This window comes from Dermochelys coriacea, chromosome 1 (assembly GCF_009764565.3).
Source record: "Dermochelys coriacea isolate rDerCor1 chromosome 1, rDerCor1.pri.v4, whole genome shotgun sequence".
NCBI lineage: Eukaryota > Metazoa > Chordata > Testudines > Dermochelyidae > Dermochelys > Dermochelys coriacea.
Window position 1 is genome coordinate 326,465,323 of NC_050068.2, and position 16,937 is coordinate 326,482,259.

Consider the following 16,937-nt stretch of genomic DNA (forward strand, 5'->3'; position numbering starts at 1 on the left):
GACACATCTGAGTGATTGTTTCAGGCTGACAGTTGTATCTGTTTGTCCGTAGACCAGACATACAACCAGAACAATGTGAAACTTTCCAGATGAAACTTAAATTTTGCATGGTCTGTGCTGAAATTCCACTCAGATGAATTTCCTGTGCTCCTGCAATGTCATTCCTGTGATTATGTAAGTAAGTTTGGAGCTCTGATATATCTGGATTAGTGACCTGTATAGTGGAGAGATGGTTTCATTGTCCATCTTAGTTTGACTGTCCCTGGACAGCTCACAAGGCACTAGACTTAAAACATCTTTGTGGGATTCACTTTCTACAGTAAATTGTTAAATTCTAAATGCAAAATGCTGATAGGACACTTCTGCTAAATAGAAAATCACTTGTTAGCAAAGTCCCTGGAAAGCAAGGTGGTTCCTAGCCTAATTTGAATCCATTCATTACTGTCAGAGAGAGAGAGAGAGAGAGAGACCTATAATGAACAGATTTTAAAATCTCTCACTTGCAAGAGTAAAATGCTAAAAGATGATCACTGACCAGCCCTGACCGTGCCAAATAATGTTAGAAACAATTTATCGGCAATCATGTTTAAACTGACTATAAATAAATAAACCTTAACTTGATTCCCTGCCTACTTTAGACAGAGATTAAGGCCCTGTCTGTGCTACAGATGCAACTTGATTACATCATAGTTGTCCTCTAACCAAGTTACAATCCTGATTCCAGTTTGTAGTGTAGACTGAAGTCTACTTATACCCACAATGGAGGCTATGACAGGTAATAATAGACTATCTGAGTGCATTTCTATACCTGAGTAGAGTTCTGTGTTCCTGGATTCACCCCTCTTCCCCCTTGTAAACATGCTCCCTCCAGTTAGTGCTGCACCAGTGACTAGTATTTAATCTTTATCACTGTTTAATCTTTGCCTTTTGTCCTTTTCCCCAGCAAACTGTAATTTAGCATAATTTCATTTACCCTGGTCCCATTTTCTATTAATGCTCCACAGTATGCTAACATTCCAATTTTTCATTACTGATACAGTTTGATTCTTTCACCTAAACTAAATTAAGCCATTATTCAAGCTCTGACATGTTGTCAGATACGACTGAAGAGCTAAGAGGGGGAAAGATGCTGAGGATTAAAGATCCTGTGTGAACAAATCAGCATTAATCATTCTACTGAAAGCTTGAAAATACATCAGCAGAGACTTATACAGAGAAATGTCATGACTTTTTAAAAAACTGAACACTGCAGGATTTCTGCTTCCCAGTCTTCGCTAATTAAATAGCTAGTTTGCAAATTTTCTGCAACTGTGGGTTTCAGGCAAAGGATTTTTCGTCATTCAGTCATTTAACTATTAGTAACTCTTGTTTCTGATAGTGTCTGCACTATAATGTGCATTTTCCAAACACAAAAACAGATACAACCCCTGCCTCAAAGAGCTGGCATTCTAAAAGAAAACAGAGGTGCAGGACAGGGGAAAGAAGAACTGCAAACAAGCCAGGCAGTGATTGGGCCCCATCCTGATAATACAAAGTTTGAAGGACATACTACTTTAAAATGATGGTATATCAAGTAAAAATGATCCCAATTTACCCTACAACTATACTGTTATAGTTACTGAATGCATCACAGTAGAAGTAGATCTTCAGAAGGGGTTTGAGGTTGCAGTCCAGACCAGCTCAGGAAAGCCATTCCGTGCTTGGGTGTGATGTGGCAGAAGGTGCAGAAAAGTTCACTGGACAAGTAGGCAAATGGTATTTGGAGACTGACATTGTTGGAGGAGCAGAGTGAGTGGGTGGGGGAGGCACAACAAGGACAGATAAGTAGGAAGCTAGGTTCCCTGTAAGCTGCACGGCCGCGCAGCAGCCTATTTAGTGCCACGCAGGCGCTCAGGGAACCCGCCCGGGGACCTGCTGTGGCCAGGATGCCCCTCCCCTGCTCCTCACCTAGCCCGGCCCCCAACCTGCCGCAGCCGCGGGTGCCCTTACCCCGGTCCCAACTCTGCTGCAGTGCGGCCTGGGCCGGCCCCATGCATGGTCCTCCTCCGGCCTGGACCTGCCTGGGCTGGGGGAGAGGCGCCTCTCCCTCCCAGCCCAGGTGCTGCTGTGGGGAGAGAGCTGGGGGGAGTTCTCTCTCCCCGCTGTAGCCCGAGTCCCCTCCTGCACACCAAACTCCTCATCCCTTGCCCCACTCCAGAGCCTGAGCCCCCTCCCACACTCCAAACCCTTTGGCCCCACCACAAATCACCTCCATATTGGTGCACATAACAAAATTTCTTCCACACACGGGTGGGAAAAATTAAGAGGGAACACTAGGAAGGCAGCAGAGTTATGCAGTACTGGCTTGAAGATAAGGGCAAGATCATTGAACTTCATGTTGTGAAAGAGGGTGAGCCAGTGAAAGCATTCAAGGCAGAGAGAAAGGTGATTTTATCAACAGTGTTATGGACTGGAGGAAAGCGGGTGGGAAACTTCAATGTCAGTCACTGGGGAGGAGGAGAGGATGTCAGAGGTCATGGCGAATTAATCCTACATTCAGCTCATTGATCCTCAAATGGCAGCAGCCACTTGAGTTTGGTTGGTTTTCATAACTGTTGCTGCCAGGTGTTCTGTTTGCTAAGTGGCACATATACTGCCTAGAAAAAAAAAGAAATGTGTAGGAATCTCTGCTCTACAATTTATTTTACCCTATCCAGCTGCTACCACTCTATCAAAGAGCTTCCTCCTGTTATGGAATGCTAAACTGTTTTATGCTGTCCTATCACTAGATACAGCCATATGTAACATACCTTCTCTCATTTATTCCAGTGTAGCTTTATTGACTTCAGTGCAGTTATTCCTGATTTACACCAATTTAAGCAAGAGGACAATCAGGCCCTAAGTTTAGTAATGTCTTTCACTCATTAATTCTAAACAGAAGCAAAACATTGACACTCACCAAGAATAATCAAGTTATATGAAACCATTTCCTGAGAAGACAAAGGATTCCCTAGTATAGGAGGTGTCATGGATACCTTGTATACAGTAAGTTGCAGGACTGCTACAAGTAGGTCAGGCTTTTCTGCCAGATATGAACTGGCTACAGAGCTTGCTTCCAAGAAAGTACAGCAGGTGTGTTCACTAGATCGTTTAACGTACTGCCAGGAATAGCTGTTGTATGCTCAGCTGATCAGGTCTATTGTGTGATTATGGAATTCAACAGGACTACTGTACTTGCATGAGTTCTATAGAATTAGGCACTGAATATTTAATTAATGATGTTACAAGAAAAAGGATCTATGTATTGATTACCTCAGTCTTTTCACATATTTAATAGTATTAGTGAAGTGTAGAAACCAAGATTCCAGCTGCTATGGCTCATTTTTATAAGCAGTAACCATTTGTGAAACTTTCTTTTAGATACATATATTGGACGGTGAACACTTATACCAGGCACTAGTTCATACAAGGTCCTTGTTTTATGAAAAGGCTTGTTTTCTTTTATCACTTGTTTATATAGACAGTAGCTGTTTTTTCCTGTACTATTCATTGGTAGGCTGGTCAATAGTTGGACTCCTTTCTGCACATCCTATGGTTTACCCTAACTTATGTTTGTGTAAATGAAAATCAAGGATTTCTCAGTTGCAGTTTACCCCAGGGATCAAAAAGGACTTCTCACAGCCATATTTGTCTCCTGCTTCAAGGTGCATATGGTTCCACAAAATAGTATTTTGACCAACACCTTAGCATGATTCATTGTGTACACCAGAGAATTGCATACTTGAAACTTGCACTGGTGAACTGAAGCAAAATTAGCTGTTCAGAATACATGGTGCACCACATCCACACACAGCACTCCCTGCAAACATTGCTACATCTGTCACCTAATTCCAGACATATTGTCCCCCGCCCCACTCACTGGAGCAGAGTCATACTATGTATGGTGTATACTATATCTTTGCACTGGTTCACATTTGTTTCAATGGAGGATTTGTTCTCCCATGTGTGAGGATTTGCTTATACACCATGAATTGGTGGGGCTATAACCTTACTTTACGTACTCAGCTGCAATGGTGAAGGATCACCATTTTCCCCTACAGCCTTGCTGGATCGTCCCTGGGCATGGTGGCCCAGCATGTACTCTGATGAGCACTATCAGCTTCGGCTGGTGGTATTTCTGGAGGATTTTGTTCTTGGTTATTATTCAATAACTAGTACCTGAAAGCCTGTGTTGTTGTATAGATGTACCAGTTCGGCCAAGTTCTACCATCTGTGTAATCTCCCTCATATGCTACACTAATATGCATACAACAGTTTCATTGTAAGGGTGTAATTTATAAGTCAAAATGGCTGAGATCCCAAAAATTCGACAATAATAGTCTGAATCACAGTGACTGAACCTGGTGATATTTTAGTGAAAAAAGGCTCCCTGCTATGCTTGTAGCTGTTTCTCTCTCTTTACACTGACTACAGCCATCCTAGGATTCAGAGTGACAAGCGTGAAATCTTCTTATATAACTGAAAACCTACATATAACAGCATAACATTTAGTATTTTAATGTTCAAGGCAGAGGAGAAATCTTCCCAAGTGGAGGCCATTGCCTCCTGCATATTAAAAGCTAGTGGCTAAAAGCCCATGCTTTCACGCAGATTACTCCTGGGGGCATTCTGCACCAAAAAACAAAAATTCTGCAAATGTTGTCAAAATAACAATACATAATCACAACAATTTCAATTATTTTTGTAATTTATTTCAAAATACCTGCCAGCAAGTATGTCTGTAACAATACAGACACACACAAAAATTCCTCCAGGAGTAGAGAGTTAGAGAAACCCCTATGACAACCCAGTTCTTAACAAATTTATTAGAGCATAAGCTTTCGTGAGCTACAGCTCACTTCATCGGATGCATTTGGTGGAAAAAACAGAGGAGAGATTTATATACACACACACAGAGAACATGAAACAATGGGTTTATCATACACACTGTAAGGAGAGTGATCACTTAAGATAAGCCATCACTAGCAGCAGGGGGGGGAAAGGAGGAAAACCTTTCATGGTGACAAGCAAGGTAGGCTAATTCCAGCAGTTAACAAGAATATCAGAGGAACAGTGGGGGGTGGGGTGGGGGGAGAAATACCATGGGGAAATAGTTTTACTTTGTGTAATGACTCATCCATTCCCAGTCTCTATTCAAGCCTAAGTTAATTGTATCCAGTTTGCAATTAATTCCAATTCAGCAGTCTCTCGTTGGAGTCTGTTTTTGAAGCTTTTTGTTGAAGTATAGCCACTCTTAGGTCTGTGATCGACTGACCAGAGAGATTGAAGTGTTCTCCAACTGGTTTTTGAATGTTATAATTCTTGACGTCTGATTGTGTCCATTCATTCTTTTACGTAGAGACTGTCCAGTTTGGCCAATGTACATGGCAGAGGGGCATTGCTGGCACATGATGGCATATATCACATTGGTAGATGCGCAGGTGAACGAGCCTCTGATAGTGTGGCTGATGTGATTAGACCCTATGATGGTATCCCCTGAATAGATATGTGGACAGAGTTGGCAACGGGCTTTGTTGCAAGGATAGGTTCCTGGGTTAGTGGTTCTGTTGTGTGGTGTGTGGTTGCTGGTGAGTATTTGCTTCAGATTGGGGGGCTGTCTGTAAGCAAGGACTGGCCTGTCTCCCAAGATCTGTGAGAGTGATGGGTCGTCCTTCAGGATAGGTTGTAGATCCTTGATGATGCGTTGGAGAGGTTTTAGTTGGGGGCTGAAGGTAATGGCTAGTGGCGTTCTGTTATTTTCTTTGTTGGGCCTGTCCTGTAGTAGGTGACTTCTGGGTACTCTTCTGGCTCTGTCAATCTGTTTCTTCACTTCAGCACATGGGTATTGTAGTTGTAGGAATGCATGATAGGCAGCTCTCCAACACCACTTTCTACAAGCCATTACCCTCTGATCCCACTGAGAGTTACCAAAAGAAACTACAGCATTTGCTCAAGAAACTCCCTGAAAAAGCACAAGAACAAATCCGCACAGACACACCCCTAGAACCCCGACCTGGGGTATTCTATCTGCTACCCAAGATCCATAAACCTGGAAATCCTGGATGCCCCATCATCTCAGGCATTGGCACCCTGACAGCAGGATTGTCTGACTATGTAGACTCCCTCCTCAGGCCCTACGTTACCAGCACTCCCAGCTATCTTCGAGACACCACTGACTTCCTGAGGAAACTACAGTCCATTGGTGATCTTCCTAAAAACACCATCCTAGCCACTATGGATGTAGAAGCCCTCTACACCAACATTCCACACAAAGATGGACTACAAGCCGTCAGGAACAGTATCCCCGATACTGTCACGGCTAACCTGGTGGCTGAACTTTGTGACTTTGTCCTCACCCATAACTATTTCACATTTGGTGACAATGTATACCTTCAAATCAGTGGCACTGCGATGGGTACCCGCATGGCCCCACAGTATGCCAACATTTTTATGGCTGACTTTGAACAACACTTTCTCAGCTCTCGTCCCCTAATGCCCATACTCTACTTGCGCTACATTGATGACATCTTCATCATCTGGACCCATGGAAAAGAAGCTCTTGAGGAATTCCACCATGATTTCAACAATTTCCATCCCACCATCAACCTCAGCCTGGACCAGTCCACACAAGAGATCCACTTCCTGGACACTACGGTGCTAATAAGCGATGGTCACATAAACATCACCCTATATCGGAAACCTACTGACCGCTATTCCTACCTACATGCCTCTAGCTTTCATCCAGATCATACCACTCGATCCATTGTCTACAGCCAAGCGCTACGATATAACCGCATTTGCTCCAACCCCTCAGACAGAGACAAACACCTACAAGATCTCTATCATGCATTCCTACAACTACAATACCCACCTGCTGAAGTGAAGAAACAGATTGACAGAGCCAGAAGAGTACCCAGAAGTCACCTACAACAGGACAGGCCAACAAAGAAAATAACAGAACGCCACTAGCCATCACCTTCAGCCCCCAACTAAAACCTCTCCAACGCATCATCAAGGATCTACAACCTATCCTGAAGGACGACCCATCACTCTCACAGATCTTGGGAGACAGGCCAGTCCTTGCTTACAGACAACCCCCCCAATCTGAAGCAAACACTCACCAGCAACCACACACCACACAACAGAACCACAAACCCAGGAACCTATCCTTGCAACAAAGCCTGTTGCCAATTCTGTCCACATATCTATTCAGGGGATACCATCATAGGGCCTAATCACATCAGCCACACTATCAGAGGCTCGTTCACCTGCGCATCGACCAATGTGATATATGCCATCATGTGCCAGCAATGCCCCTCTGCCATGTACATTGGCCAAACTGGACAGTCTCTACGTAAAAGAATGAATGGACACAAATCAGACGTCAAGAATTATAACATTCAAAAACCAGTTGGAGAACACTTCAATCTCTCTGGTCACTCGATCACAGACCTAAGAGTGCTATACTTCAACAAAAAGCTTCAAAAACAAACTCCAACGAGAAACTGCTGAATTGGAATTAATTTGCAAATTGGATACAATTAACTTAGGCTTGAATAGAGACTGGGACTGGATGAGTCATTACACAAAGTAAAACTATTTCCCCATGGTATTTCTCCCCCCCACTGTTCCTCTGATATTCTTGTTAACTGCTGAAATTAGCCTACCTTGCTTGTCACCATGAAAGGTTTTCCTCCTTTCCCCCCCCCCGCTGCTGGTGATGGCTTATCTTAAGTGATCACTCTCCTTACAGTATGTTTGATAAACCCATTGTTTCATGTTCTCTGTGTGTGTGTATATAAATCTCTCCTCTGTTTTTTCCACCAAATGCATCCGATGAAGTGAGCTGTAGCTCACGAAAGCTTATGCTCTAATAAATTTGTTAGTCTCTAAGGTGCCACAAGTACTCCTTTTCTTTTTGCGAATACAGACTAACACGGCTGCTACTCTGAAATCAGTGATGATTGAATCTGGTGATATTCAATACAAAATGACCTCTCACCCATGCGCTAGTAGGTGTTCCTATCACATCACACTGACTCAGACTTTCTAGACTTCAAGCTTGGGGGGTGGGTGGGTGTGTGGGTGTGTACTGACCATCTCCCACTCTGTCCAGGAGGCTCCTGTTTACAACCAAAAAGTTCCTGATTTATCTCCTGGAGGAGGGGCAGCTGGGCTAACTCTGAACCCCACGTGCCAGGCAGGCCAATCGCTCAAATGTGGCCTGGCTGCCGTGACGAAGGAGCTCGACAGAGCGTTACACGGGAGGTCAACCAGCGAGGGGGGCGCAGAGGCGCTGGTCGTGGTAGGCTTGTGCGTGCAGCGCTCAGGAGAGCTGTGGCAGCAGACGCCTCCCCTCGGGAAGAGGGACCTCTCCGGACACACCACCCTGCAGGGACCGCCCGCTCCGGCGTAGGAGCAGGGTCCCCGGCGTAGCCGGGGGGCCGGGCCGAGGCTCGCTGAAAGTCAGCAGCGGGCACGTAGGCTCTGTCCCGCGGCGGGGCAGGAGCCGGGGCATTCTTGGCGAGGGACTGGACTCCAGGGCTGAGCCGAAGCGTCTCCCACCAACTTTCTCCCGCAGGCCTTCGCCGATGACCAGTAACTTCTACGGCAGCCCTGAGCCCTCTTCATGCGGGCTTCAGAGGGGACTCCGGGCCGGCCTGCGCGCCCTGCTGCCCTTCGGCAAGCTCCAGCCAGCCCGGCAGCGGCAGCGGGGCTAGGGGGAGCGGCTGCTCCACAGAGCGGGGCTCTCAGCCGCGCTGGCCCCACAGACCCACCCCATCCCCGTGGGCGGGGACCCCGGAGCGGCCAGGGGCGGGGCGGACTGAGCCACTTCCCCGCGCCCACTGCAGCTCCGAAGAATCGAAAGCAGCGAGCTGGGCGCCAGCGCGCATGCGCAAGCACTCCTTCCTCTCTTCCCCCCCTCCCCCCCGGTCACCAGCTCTCCTGACTGAGCGTCTTTCCCGCCCCGGCCGCGCAGCTCAGGGGACCCCCGCCAATAGAAAGAGGGAGTGGAGAGGCTACCCTTGTAGCGTCCCCGCCTCCTTCCTGCCGCTGGGCCATCGAGTCCTATGACGGAGAACGTGACGTGCTGACTCCGCCCCGCTCACTTCGAGCCTGCGTGAAGGCGCAGGCCCCGCCCTCCTCTGAGTGACCTCATAGCCCCATCTCCGCCCCTCGCCGGTCGAAATCTAAGGGGGGCGGGGGAGGAGGAGAGGAGGAGTAGCGGTAGCTCCACCCCCACCCCTCAGGGAGGCTCTTGGCGGCGGCGTAGCTCGTTTGTGATTGTCCCCGCTCGCGGCGGCGGCTCGCGCTCGGCAAGATGGAACGTGCAGCGGCAGGCGCAGAGTTCAACATCCTGCTCGCCACCGACTCCTACAAGGTAGCGGGGCGGCGGGCCTGGCCGGGGTCACCTCTGCGTGCGTGGGCTCGGCCGGCGCGTGGCGCGCAGGGCACCGGGCTCCCGACGGCGCCCGGCCGGAGGCTAGCGGGGCACGGGGGGCGCCGCGCGCGGCGCTGGCGGGACCTGAGGCCGCTGCCCGTCGGGCTGGGCAGGTCGCCGCAGAGCGGCACGGGGCCGGGACTGGAGGGGACCTGGCCCCGGGGGGAGGCTGGCGGAGGGTCCCGGTGGTGGCATGAGGCCGGGGTACCCAGTGGAGGGGGTTGGGTTGCCCCCCGGGGCTCCCCCTAGCTGCAGGGAGGGTGGGGCGGCTGCCGGGGGGTGGCATGAGACCGGGGTGCCCGGTGGAGGAGCCGGGCGGGGGGCTGGGCTGGGCCTGGCAGGGTATCCCCGGTGCTGGGGTGGTGCCCTCCGTAAGCGGGGGCGGGGGGGCGCTGCCAGGAACTGGAGAGTGGAGGCGAGCTGGAAAGTGAAACCGGCGCCGGGTGACGCTCCGCGCTGGCGGGCATTGGCGCCGCCTGCGGCAGGTTTGTGGGGGCCTGAGGCCCGAGGGGGTCAGTGGTACCGCGGGGCCCGCTGGCTGCGCACGGGCAGTTGCCGAGCGCTCAGCGGCAGCATGTCACTTGGGGCGTACTAAGAAAAAACCTCGCGTTTGGAGAGCGACTAGCCTGGGTGCCTAGGAGTGGCAGCAAAGGGGAGATGCTGCTGCCTGGCTCGCCTTGCGCTAAAAAAAAAAAAAAAAAAAAAATCCTCTTGCCAGCTCTAAAGATGGTGTTTTGGGGGATCCCAAAGAAGGGTGGGGCGGGCTGTGTTGAGAAAATTGTAAAGTGAATGTTATTGAAAATCCCTTGTCCCTGTTTCTTTCAGTTCTTTTAAGAAGCTGTTAGTATGTTCCATGTCTAGGTTTTCTCAGTGAGGGCTCCCCTGCTCCCCCATTCAGCTTTGGACAGTGAAGCTGTGCTCGTTGGCTTCACGTTTGTTTCGTTTCTAGTTGTGACTTCACAATGCTGTAAAGGGAACAATCAATGCTAATATTGGGTGTCAGATCCTCCAAGTAAAATCTCCAAACCCAGGTCCTTAGCTGCTCACCTTCCACTGAAATGAATAGGAGTTATGACTAAATCCCCTAATTGGCTTTGAATACCCCAACCTTTGTGTATTTTTTCCCCAAATCCAAATTTGGGGTGTGAGTTAGTTAACAGTGCCCTTAAATTTTACTATTCTTGCTAATATGTTTGTAATTTATAATATACTTACCATATTATTTTTCTCTAAAGCTTTGTTCAGTCTCCCTGTAGAAGTTGTTTGAGAGATGTATTGCTTAGGATCTGGAGGGAAGGGTCTCATTCTAGAGTAGCGAAGAAAAAATATATTTTTAACTGTTAAACTATGTTTAGGCCTGGTCTACACTAGAAAATTAGATCAGTTTAACCAAGTCAGTCAGAGGTTAGGGCTTGTCTACCCTTAAAGTGCTGCTGCTGCTGCGGTGCTTCAGTATAGACATCTACACCAACAGAAGGGGTTCTTTCATCAGCATAGGTAATCCACTTCCCTGAGAGGCAATAGCCAGGTCGACGGGAGAATTCTTCCATCTACCGAGCGCTGTCTACATGGGGACTTAGATCAGTGTAATTACTTCACTCGGGTATGGATTTTTCTCATCCCTGATGGATATAGTTAAACCTACCTAATTTTATAATAGGTTTCAGAGTAGCAGCCGTGTTAGTCTGTATTCGCAAAAAAGAAAAGGAGTACTTGTGGCACCTTAGAGACTAACAAATTTATTAGAGCATAAGCTTTCGTGAGCTACAGCTGTAGCTCACGAAAGCTTATGCTCTAATAAATTTGTTAGTCTCTAAGGTGCCACAAGTACTCCTTTTCTTTTTAATTTATAATGTAGACTAGACCTTAGTGAAACTGCTTTCAAAATTGGTTTATCCCATATATGTTACCCTTCTAGGAACTATGTCAATGAATTTACCATGGCTCTTTTGGGGAGTGGAGGGGGTGTAAGTAGGGCATCCAGATGTCCCGATTTTATAGGGACAGTCCCAATATTCGGGGCTTTTTCTTATATAGGTGCCTATTATCCCTCACACTCTGTCCCGATTCTTCATACTTGCTGTCTGGGCATCCAGGTCTAAGTGAAGTGTAAGTGAACCTTCCAAGTTGGAACCATGTTTGAGGTTAACCACCAGCAGGTCTCAAATACTGCTCTGTAATAAATTTAAAATACTTTTCAGAATCTTTGTGGTATGGATGCAAATTGTGCTGCATGTTCTTAAACTCAATCTATACTAGATGTTTTTTCGTAGATTTCCACTAGTGTAGCTCCACTGGTGGTACAATAGTAGGAGTGCCAGTATAATAGATCAGTTTGCCAGGGTTTAACTGCTGTGTTTAAAATGCTGCTGACTGCCAAGGGATTCCGCTGCAAACTCTTGGAAAAGGCTCGATTAGGCCTGATGCTCCTTAACATGGTTTAAAGCTGGTAGTTTGGACAAAGTTAATGCTATGGTTAGTTTCCTTCAGTGTATACTAGATACAATTGGAAACCTACTTTTTTTTTTAAATATGATGCAAGTTTTATTTCTCGTTATATGCCTACCTCTGATGCTGTAGCTCACGAAGGCTTATGCTCAAATAAATTTTAGTCTCTAGGGTGCCACAAGTACTCCTTTTTCTTAATAAAAAACCTGTAAGAGCTGTTGCACACATATATGATGTCCTTTACTGTATGCACACCTTATAAAAACAGATGCATAATTCAGCCTCTGAGGAAGAAGCCACCTCTGGTTTAAGCTGCTTACTTAGTGTTCCAATCCCAGTGGATGACTTCCAAGCAACCATTGTCAGTGACACATGATTATTTAGCAAAAGCCAGCATGAACAGAATTTTTATAATCTGTCCTAAATGGGGCAAGACTTTTACTGAACTCCTTTCTAGTGGAGAGCACACTCGGCGACTGTCAGCCCTCCATTTCTGGTTTGTTTGTTTTTGTTTTTTGCAGACACAGACTAACACGGCTGCTATTCCTGTCAGCCCTCCGCTCTACCCACCCATGAATTTGAATCTGAGTTTCATTAGCTTTAGTTTCATTGCTGAATGTAATGTGAAGGGTTGGGGAGGGAGGGAGAGGGACTTAGTTGCTGGCTCTCTGCCCATGTAGGACTTTAAAAATAAGTACTGTGAACTGGACTCTGATCTTTTGGTTAAGGAATACCATGTGCACAATCGGCATGTTGTCCCCATTTCCTTGAAAAACATCTCCCTATCTCATACAGTATGGCAAGAAAGTCCTGTTGGGTCACTGGGCCAATCTATCAAAACTAGGGGTGGCAGGGTATTAAAAAGCTTGTTTTGGTATTGTTCTTCTAGATAAGAGTTAATATTTGATGGAGGGATTTCAGAACTTTGCTGCAGGCTAGGCACATTTTTCTGCAGTGCTGAGTTGCAAGGTCAACTTAACATTATAAATTGGACCCCCAGAATTATGCAGCAAGTGCCTCTAGTTTTTTGAAGCAGGAAACTAAGTTATCCTGTCCTTTTTATGGACCAATACCAAGGTAAATATTTTTTATAACACTTTATACTGTATGACACTAAAAACAATTTTCAGAAATAAAGTAAATTTATTTTTACAGATTGTTTCCTTGCACACCTGTATGTGTTTTGCCTTCCTGCAGTTAGTCTAGTATATAGTCCAGCTCTGCCTGCGTCATTCTCAGTATTGGGCAACCTGTTGGATGAACTGTGGAGACATGCACTGTGTACAGGGACCAAGATCAAGAAGGTAGCACATGCAGGCTTATAGGAAAGTGTTTTTTGTTTTTGTTTTTTGTTTTTTTTGTATAGGGTATCACTTTTGGCTCCTGTCGGTAATTGCTATATCGCTAAATGAGATATTTAGTTAATGTTGGGGCATGTGTCTTGCAGAGTGAAAATGGGCCCTTTTAGTCCTTGATTTATCATTGTTAAATAAAGCTTTCAATAGTTATTAAGGTGGTATTATTTTTTAAAAAGAAAAGGAGTACTTGTGGCACCTTAGAGACTAACAAATTTATTAGAGCATAAGTTTTCGTGAGCTACAGCTCACTTCATCGGATGCATTTGTGAGCTGTAGCTCACGAAAGCTTATGCTCTAATAAATTTGTTAGTCTCTAAGGTGCCACAAGTACTCCTTTTCTTTTTGAGAATACAGACTAACACGGCTGCTACTCTGAAACCTGTGATTATTTTTTAAACATCTCTAAACGAATCTTCAGTGTAGGGGAGAAATCTTAATTTGACAAACTGAATAAACAAATTCATATCTGTGAAAGTCAAAAGCAGTTTCTGAAAACTAAACTTTTTAGTTAGCTAGTGTTCTCGTTGATATGCTAAAGCATTTTTAATATCTTAAAAGTGAAGATACATTGCTATGGTTTTACTGTGAACAACATAGCTGAAAAGGGAAAAGTTCTTCTGATTTAAATGCTAGCAGTCTTTAACTAGAGGGTCACATACTTTATTGCTTTCTCTAGGCTGACCACAATGTATGTGTGTCAGTTCTACCTCACAACTCTGTGTGCCTCCCTCCTTCCCCTTTTTATTTCAGGGACTCCCCGCAACTCCCTCTAATCTGTGCCTGGGGCTCTGTGCTCCTTCGTTTTCCCCATGCTCACCATGGCAGAGGCTGTGTGTGGCCGTAATTGTGATATACCAGGGACTGTTGTTGGGGGGGCCCACAGAACCCTTGTGTGGCACTCTGTACCTGAAAGCGGCACTTTGGAACCCCCATATTCACCACTGTCATATAATTGATATGTTTCATACAAAGTATGCCTTGTGAGGTATCATTTTAAAAGTCTTGATCTGTTGAACACTAATATCCTCCTGTTGGGTTGTATGTACTGTCTTGTATGTGAAGTTATGAAATTTGTTGTGTTACTGAAATATGTTGTGAGGCTAGGAATACCCATAACTAGCCTTTCAGGTACAACAGTGGAGTAGCAAAACCCGCTGATGGCCCATTGAAGGGAATCCACTCTCCCAACAACCATCTTAGAGAGAGCATGTATACAATAGAGACAGCTTGACCCACCTCATATCAAAAGATCTTTCCAACAAGTTAGAAGAAACTGTAAAAGAAGAGGAAGTGACCTCATGACTTGCTCTCACTCCCCTCACAACTCAACACCTGGAAACATGTCTGGAGGACAAAGATTTTGAACTGGGAGGGTGGTCCTGGGCTGGAAGGCAGTTCCAGCCTGTGCCTTGAAGATCTGTAATCTGTTTGTACCATCAATCAGGGTGAGATACTGATTGATTCAAATCCTGGTCAGTTTATAGAACTCAGACTGCAAATTTACTTTTTTTTTTAAGTAACCTACTTTGATCTTTATGCTTACTACCTATAATTGCTTAAAATCCTATTTTTCTGTAGTTAATAAATCTGTTTTATATTTTACCTAAACTAGTGTTTTGATTAAAGTGCTTGGGAGATCTCAGGTCAGTTTACAAAGGCTAGTGTGTGTCCTTGTCACATCGAGATAGGGGTGGGGACTGGGTAATGAACTTAAACTGGCCAGGCTTCTAACCAGGGCAAGACGATATAGTTCTAGGGTGCAAGGTTGGGGAGCTGGGGGAATTGGCTGGAGCCTCTCCATTGTTCATTAGTGGCTGGGAGAAGCATTCATGTAACTCAGTTGGGTGTGTCCCTGCCTGTGGATGTCTGTGTAAGGGCAGTACCTGCCAGAAATTTGTAGCTTGCCAACAGCATCACAGTGGTGAGAGGGAGACCCTGCAGGTTGGTGGGACGGTTAGCTCAGCTGTCCTACGTCCAGGTTGCACTCTGGGAACTCCTTAGTGGGCAGATTAATGGGGGAAGACCGAACTCCTGACATGGGTGTGTCAGAACCCCAGCATGGGGTGGGGGTAGGATAAGGACATGAAATGGAGTCCCCTAGTTTAACATGTTACTTCAAAGGTATATTGCACTGCTAGGCATTGTGCTGCCTGCTCACCTGGCTTTGTTAGACCATCTGAAGTTTGTCTTCTCTGTTCTTAATTATCCAAAGTAACTTTTGTCATCAGTAAATTTTTCTACCGTGCTGCTTATCTCCTTTTCCAGATTGTTAATATATTAACACTACTAATTCTTGTACACAACTATGGCCATGTATACACTACAAACTTAGATAAACATAAATTATGTTGGCATAAAGCCACCGCAGTTAGTGTATCACTCATGCGTGTGCATACCTGGCTTCTTGTGTCAGTGCTGCACGTGCTCATCAGGATTGCTTGTGTCAATGCACAGTGTGATGCACCGTGAGTAGGTATCCTAGTGTACCAATCACCTTCTCTGGGTCATTGGCTTTTGGGACATTTAGACAATGGAGGGAGCAGCAGAACAAATCGTGATTGGGAGAAAGGGGATCAAATCCCCATAATGCCATCCATATCCCATATTTTTTCATCTTTAAAATCCCACACACCTGCAGCATTTTTCAGTGTCTATCTCTGACAGAAGCATGGAGCCCATGTAGATATGCACTATGGTCATAAGTGTTGGAAACACAGGACGCACACTCCTTCCATATTTGTAGAGCCTTCGGAAGAACAGCATTGGGGGACATGATGATTTTGTGGCGGACAGTTTCCTGTGGGACACATAGTGAAAACCAATTCACTGCTTTTGGTGGCATTCATTGAGCAGCAGAAGATGGAGTGATGCTTTTGGGCCCAAGAAACAAGCACTGATTGGTTGGATCACATTACTCATTGTCCCAAACCTACATTATAGTGGGTGCCAAACTTTCAGATGCAAAAGGCCACATTCCTGCATCTGTGTGCTGAGCTCATGCCAGCCCGCCAGCTCAGAGACACCAGAATGAGAGTTTCGCTGACAGTTGAGAAACTAATGGTGATCGTATTGTGGAAGCTTGCAGTGCCGGCTTGCTGCCAGTCAGTGGGCAATCATTGTGGAAAATCCACAATGGGGGCTGTTGTCATGCAAGCAAGCAGGGTTGTTAGTTGTCATCTGCTTTGTAGGCCTGTGACTTGGTAACAAGCAGGATGTAGTAGATGGCTTTGCAGTAGCGGGGTTCCTGGACTGCAGCGGTGGGGGGAATAGATGGCATGCATATTGCTATTTTGGCCCGAGCTTATTTTGCCACATAGAAAACTATCCTCTTCTGTTGATGTACTATGATTATAAAAATGTTGGTGGATCACCAGGGACTCTTCGCCAGTAATGATATAGGTTGTCAGTGAAGGTGCATGACATGCATCTTTAAGAATACAGGATTGCTCAGAAAGTTAAAGCAGGTAACCCCCCCTCCCCCCACGACTAGTGGATTACCACTGGTGAGGTTGAAATGCCAGTAATGGTGCTGGGGAACCCTGCCTACTCCTTGCTCTCCTGGCTAATGAAGCTGTACGCTGGCCACCTTGACACCACCAAGGAGAAATTCAGCTACCAGCTCAGCAGGTGTAGAATAACAGTTGAATGTGCTTTTGGTAGATTGAAGAGAT

The 16,937-nt window shown here is 46.0% G+C and overlaps 1 protein-coding gene across 8 annotated transcripts in view; it reads left to right on the forward strand.

The window, feature by feature from the left end:
- The first annotated feature begins 8,498 nt into the window (after window positions 1–8,498).
- NAMPT (nicotinamide phosphoribosyltransferase) overlaps window positions 8,499–16,937 on the forward strand; it is a 62,134-nt gene continuing 53,695 nt past the window's right edge. For 2 of the 8 annotated variants that reach the window (XM_043497124.1, XM_038400994.2), the window contains exon 1: window positions 9,270–9,400. Coding sequence is in view for 6 of the 8 variants with exons in the window: in XM_038401003.2 (XP_038256931.1) it covers window positions 9,341–9,400 (60 nt within the window). In the remaining 2 variants the exon portion in view is untranslated. Of the gene's footprint in view, window positions 9,401–10,309; window positions 10,473–16,937 lie in introns of those variants that run through there. The other 6 variants (XM_038401003.2, XM_043497142.1, XM_043497144.1 and 3 more) reach the window with 6 other exon arrangements.